This window comes from Bos taurus, chromosome 16 (assembly GCF_002263795.3).
Source record: "Bos taurus isolate L1 Dominette 01449 registration number 42190680 breed Hereford chromosome 16, ARS-UCD2.0, whole genome shotgun sequence".
NCBI lineage: Eukaryota > Metazoa > Chordata > Mammalia > Artiodactyla > Bovidae > Bos > Bos taurus.
In genome coordinates this window covers 32,309,651-32,315,855 of record NC_037343.1, presented here as the reverse complement: position 1 = coordinate 32,315,855, position 6,205 = coordinate 32,309,651, and the positions used below count along the sequence as shown (strand labels likewise).

The window sequence follows — 6,205 nt, the reverse complement described above, 5'->3', positions numbered from 1 at the left end:
AGCCTCAGGGAGCACATGACCTTCAAGGAGGTCACTGACAACAAACATGTGTCTGTGGGAGGGTGAATGTTAGAGCTGAGAGAGGAGAGAAAGGCATTCCAGAAAAAGGAAACTGTAAGCAGCACAGGAAAAGGTATGGTGAGTAGTGAGCATGAAGACTAAAGCTGGGGTTTCCCACGTTTATTTCAAAGGCCTTCATCACCTGTATGAAGAGGGTCTTGAAAAAACAAATAACTAGACCATAATGATCATGAAATTTAAATATACGTGAGTGCTAATCATTTGTTGCTGTTCAGTCATTAAGTCACAACTAACTCTTGTGAATCTACTGAACTGTAGCCCACCAGGTTCCTCTGTCCAAGGGATTTTCCAGGCAAGAATACTGGAGTGGGTTGCCATTTCCTTCTCCAGGGGATCTTCCCAACCCAGGGACTGAATCCACATCTCCTGCTTTGGCAGGTGGATTCTTTACCACTGAGCCACCAGGTAAGTCTGTGCTAATGATAATCCTACTTTTTGGCATTAAGAAATTATTGTTCATGATTATATTCATTTTATATAAATATCTATCTTCTGAGCCATTTTGTGAGGATTCAATTGTTTGTAGTCAAAGAGAATGCTGATTGGAGCACCACAGGAATATCTTCTACAGAAAAAATACTTATTTTAATAAAGAATATTAGTTTTCTTTAGGGTTTACTGAGGGATTATAGAACCAGAATAAAAAATATAAAAACTCAGCTAATCAAACCATTAAATACCTTATATTTTGAAGGCCTCTTAATATTTACAGTTAAGTTTATAAATGATTTTTACATAAAATTAAGTCATTTAAATTAATATACACATGCATTAAAGGGGCTTTCCTCCTGGCTCAGACAGTAAAGGATCCGCCTTCAACATGGGATCCAGGGTTGGATCCCTGGAGAAGGAAATGGCAACCCACTCCAGTATTCTTGGCTGGAAAATCTCATGGACAGAGGAGCCTGGCGGGTTATAGTCCATGGGGGTCGCAAACGGTCAAACGACTGAAGCGGCTTAGCACGCACATGGACTAAAAAACCATCTAAAACTAGTTTTAAAAACATATATATATTCGCTCGAACCACACCATTAGGCATATTATTCAAAAATCATTTTTAAAAGAAAATATTCTAGTGAACTTTTCCTTAAAATGAGACAAACATTTAACATATTACAGCTTCCAATTTTCAGAAAAGCGAGATGTAAAACTTTCCCTCGGTAATTTAGCTGGACATCTTGTCAAATTTCACAAGTAGGAACATCTTCATGTACCTAACAGTGGGCACAATACAGGCACGTCTTTGTTGCTATGAGAACCTCTATTTTGTATGAGAAATCGCAGCCTTGACAACGCAATGTTTGCGCCGATTTTACAACATGTTTTTCTACAGCGGTTCAGCTCCACCAGTAACACTCTAATGGCTCTCTGGTTTCCTCCCCGCCAGCCCAGTTTTCCGTCCCAGCTCCAGCGCTCGCCCGCCTTGCAGTCCCGGTCTCTGGGAGCGGGCGGCGAGCATTGGACTGGTGAAAACGTGGGCCGGAGGTGGGGCAGATGGGAAGGGGAGGCGGCGGCACTGCGGGTTGCTTCTGTTACCCCTCCGGAGTCGAGCTCTCCACCAGCTCTCCAGCTGCGTTTTAAAATCTGCAGTAAAAAAAGGCGAGCAGCGCCACATGCTACAAACTGGAGGGAACGAGGAGAGCACTGTGTCCCCAAATGGGTCAGAAACATGGGAAAGGAGGGGTTCCGAACTTTATTATTAAATACTTCCTCTGTGCCAGAAAAATCAGGGTTCAGGGCTTGGTACTGGGCAGAATAGGCTGAAGCCACCGACGCGGCTAAAGGGGTCGCGGGCACGGATCCGGGCTTCCGAGCGCCCCAGGGTCCTAGCGGGAGCGGGGGGCGCGCGCGCTCGGAGCGTTCCTTCCCCCGACTCCCGACCCAGGGTCTCCTTCCCTCGGGATTCGGAGCCTCCCATCCTCCAGGGCCGACTCGCCGCGGAGCTGGAGGGGGTCAGGACGCCGTGACCTAGCTTAGCGACAGGCCTCTCCCCGGCGACGGCGCCGCAACAAGATGGCGGACGACAGAGACAGGGACAGCACAGGTAAGAGGCACCGCGAAGCGCAGCCCTCGCCGCCCACCGCGACCCCGGGCCGCACCGGGGAGCTCGGGACAGAGTGGGACCCCTTACCTCTGGAGCCCCACCCTCAGGGAGAAGGCTGACACGGCCAGGCCCCGCCGCCCGCCCTGCAGCGGAGGCCCCCTCCCCCGTTCCTGCCTCCCTCGCCCCGCCTCCTGGGCCCTCATCCCGCCCCCCGCCATCGTCCCGCCTTCGGAGCCCCGAGCCTCGCTTCCAGCGCGGGCTGCGGTCGAGGCGCCGGCCTGAAGCCCCATAATGGCGTCCTTGTTCACGGTCTCGAGGACACCGCCTCCAAGCCCTAGCTTGGGCTCTCGTTGCCGCAGGGGCCACGCCGGCAGCTGCTCGGGCTCTAGGCCCCCGCGGCGGCCTGGGTGAGGACGGATCAGGCTGCGGGCGTCTGCCGTGCTCCTCCCCGGCTGGGCTGAAACTCCGCAAACGGCTGGCGTTTGCGGCCACCATTTTGCCTTCGTAGCGGGGACGTGGGAGGACGGCTTCGAGGTCACCGCGACTGCGTCCGCGCCTCCAGGAGCCGAAGTGCGCGCGCCACCCGCCTGTTGTCTTGTTTTAAGCGAAAAACAAGACAAAACACAAAAAACTTTAATAAAGATGAAAGAGCAAACTCCAGAGGGAACGCGTAGAGCTCGGTGCGCAGGCCTGTTCTCTGCGGCGGCACCAGACGGCCCAGCGCGATCGCGGTGGCAGGGGCGGGACTGGGCCTCCGGTCGCTGGGTGGGAGGCATTGATATGTCTTCATCATTAGGGAAAAGAAAACCCGCTTATCCATGTTTATTTGTAAGACTGTTAACGTTGTTTTAATTCAGCAGTTTGATTAAAAGGTTGATGCTTTTTTTTTTTAACCATCCTCCGTTAGTTACTCAAAAATAAGTCTATTTCAGTGATTGATGAACTCGTCGCTAAAATGTCAAGCCATTGAAACGGTAGAGGTAAAATAATACCCCACCTTTGTTCTTTTTTTGAGTGCTTGAAACATATCAGCATATCATTCTCAGCATGGAACAAAGATGTAATTAAGTGATATTTACAAGTGTAGAAGCCAGCGGTGAGGTAGTCAGTCACTTGTCATGGTGATCACAGAGAAACACATGGCACTGTGCCAAACAGCGACACGATTTGGTTTTTTTTTTATGATTACGTTAGTCTGAAAAGCCAGACATTTTATAGATGTTACCTTCCTAAGATGTCCTTATAATTTTATTGTGCTGTTTTAAAAGTATAAGGTACGTCCTAAGAAAATTACTTTTTTAATATTAGTTTTAAAACTTTCCCCAGAGGGACTTCCCTGGTTGTCCAGCGGTTACATATACGCCTGCCAGTGCAGGGGACACAGGTTCCATCCCCCTCGGGGAAAGATTGCACATGCTAGGGAGCAGCTAAGCCCCCGAGCCACAACTACTGAGCCGGGGCTCTCCAACAAAAAAAGCCTGGGCAATGAGAAGCTCCTGCGCCCCAATGAAAAGTAGCCCCCGCTGGCAGCAACTAGAGAAGACCCAGTGCAGCTAAAAAAAAAACTTCCCCAGAAAGACTTACCTTTATTTATTAAAATTCTTATTTACAAAAAAAAAAAAGACTTTCAGGAGATAAGTTAATCATGGATTTTAAAAAAGATTTGATTAGGTCAGCCTGAGGAAAAGACACACTGGATTATGCTGCAAATACAGTTTGTTTTTCTTCATTAAAAAAATAGATTGAAAGGTTTTTTGATTTTTCAGTTTTCGAAGATACTTTCCTGTTTATAATAAACTATATCAGAGAAGAAACAATTCTATCTATAGCCATAGAGGTAATGACTGTTAAAATCAGACTGGGTGTCATTCATTCAGTTGACATGTGTTTAATGCCTACCATATGGAAGGCATTCTGATTAGGTTAGAACTTTGGAGGGTATTTTTTTCTCCCAAATAAGGTGAGCTATATAAGGGAGATAAGACATTCACAAAAGGGAGAGAGCAGTCAGCTGGACTGGTATGAGCAGCCCATGTGCCAGCTGCTTGCCAGGTATGTTGTATCCCCTCCTGATGTGGGCAGCAGCCTGGTATCACTGGCAGCTTGTAAGAAAGGAAGGAACGCAGTCCTTGCCCCTGACTTACTGAATTAGACTCAGCATTTATGCATTCCTGCTCATTCCACATGCACATTAAAGTTTGAGAAGCACTGTTACACGGAACATCTCAGTTACTCTTTACAACGGTCCTATGAGTTAATTGTAATTGCAGCTTGAAGGGCATGATGAAATAGAAGTATGTTGTCTCGAGAATGAAATAAAGGTATGTTGTCATAAGGATAAACTAGAGACTCATTTGCTGATAACCATCTTTGAATACACATATTTCACTCATATATTTGATTCTCTGCTCTGAAGTTTCAGAAATTACGCCTGATCAATTAATCCGAATAGGCTAGGCTTTGAGGATTCACTCAAGCTAACTAAACTCATAAAGAGTGATGTACAAACTTGAATAAAGATTTATTAATTTAAATTGGGGTATGTTGATACATCGGTCAGGAAGCTGACCTCTGCAATGTCGTATACTGTTTTATGTGTATTAAGCTTTTGTAGAGGGTAGATTTATATTTCTAAAGTTGCTTGATGAACATGGAATCAAGCAAAAGAAAAGGAGTTTTGAAGGCTATATCCATTACCTTATAAGCTCAAAGAGGGTGGGGATCATTTCTTTATACGCAGTGTCTTGCAGAGTATATAGCACATGGTAGGAATTCAATAAATATTGTCACATTCAGATAATTTAAAAGTGTTTGTTTTAATCAAAGCGTTATTTACTGTTTCCCCAAAGATCTACACCTAAAAGCATATACAATTATTGTTAGAGACTTTTTCCCTCTTCCTTTCAAGTAAACTATATGCTTTTATTTCATCTGGCTCAACAAACATTTTTTTTGAGAGCCAAAAAAATTCATTGGCATGTCTTTTTTTTTATTACTTTTTTTTTGGCATGTCTTTAAAAAAATAACAACACATATATATTTTAAGTTGTTCAGTTTTAATCTTGAATTTGTTTTAAGTTCTAAAGGATTAAGTTTCTGTGTAGTCATCATATCCAGCTCTTCTTCAACATTTAGGGATTAATCTTGATACAAATAGTGAGAATATTGGTAAATAGTAACTAAACCTATGATGGGCTCTGTTTATAAAAATTTTCTGTAAGATTATGTACATTGAAACCATGCTTAATTTGTAACATTTTTGCACTTTATACATAGTATAATTTATCTTTTTTCCTAGATTAAAAAATGTAACATATATTAGCTAAAGAATTTGAAATTCTAGAATCAAGTTGATTTTTTTTTTAAAAGTACTTAATTTTATTTGTTTTACTAAAAGGAGAATGCTTGGAATGGGATAGGAAAAATTATTTTTGAAGTTCTGTTATTTCTGTGTAAGTTTCCTCAGCCAGAGCATTATTTATTTATTTTTTTCTTTTCCTCTGTCTTGTTTAAAATGAGGAATCAATGTAGTTGTTGATTCTTTGGATCTTTTAATCTTATTTTAATGTTTCTATCTCTTAGAGACTTTTATATAGGACTGGAAGAATCTTCTATTTGTGATTAAAATCATGTCTAGGAAACAGACTGTTTAGGAATAGCATTCTAATTTTTGGCAGGCCATTGAGCTTTGGAAGGCATGTCAGTTTTTTTTTTTTTTTAAATAAGACTCAGGTACTCAAAGTTCTTTCTAGGATTTATTATTTTTGTTTGTATTAAAGCATTCTTTTCACTTTGCATGCTTTGATAATATTGCTTGGTAAAGTACTTCCAATTGAGGAATCCACTCCTAGACGGAAGAAGTTTTATAATTTTGTTTTGTGTTTGTTTCCCTGTATTGTGCCATTCCTCTCGAAACCCAACATTTGGAAATCTAAAGTAAAAAACTGAGATTACAGGTTAATACTACTTTTTGAAAAGTGAACTGTTGATAGTACAGAGTGTAGTACAAGATAGTAGAAAACGTGAGCACCGAAGTAAGATCTGAATTTAAATCATAGTTTCCTCAAGCTGTATCTAAT

At 42.8% G+C, this 6,205-nt stretch overlaps 2 protein-coding genes across 7 annotated transcripts in view; one reads left to right on the top strand and one right to left on the bottom strand.

Moving 5' to 3' along the window:
* Positions 1-4,337, bottom strand: part of LOC132342454 (uncharacterized) — a 63,847-nt gene extending 59,510 nt beyond the window's left edge. For 2 of the 3 annotated variants that reach the window (XM_059875692.1, XM_059875691.1), the window contains exon 1: positions 2,214-4,337. In XM_059875692.1, the coding sequence (XP_059731675.1) occupies positions 2,214-2,902 (689 nt within the window). In that variant the 5' untranslated portion in view covers positions 2,903-4,337. The remainder of the gene's footprint in view (positions 1-2,213) is intronic. The other variant, XR_009490834.1, reaches the window with a different exon arrangement.
* EFCAB2 (EF-hand calcium binding domain 2) overlaps positions 37-6,205 on the top strand; it is a 112,990-nt gene continuing 106,821 nt past the window's right edge. The window contains exons 1-2 of one of the 4 annotated variants that reach the window (XR_009490767.1): positions 37-133; positions 340-486. Coding sequence is in view for 3 of the 4 variants with exons in the window: in XM_059875531.1 (XP_059731514.1) it covers positions 67-133; positions 340-486 (214 nt within the window). In the remaining variant the exon portion in view is untranslated. Of the gene's footprint in view, positions 134-339; positions 487-2,065; positions 2,127-6,205 lie in introns of those variants that run through there. The other 3 variants (XM_059875531.1, XM_059875532.1, NM_001101247.1) reach the window with 3 other exon arrangements.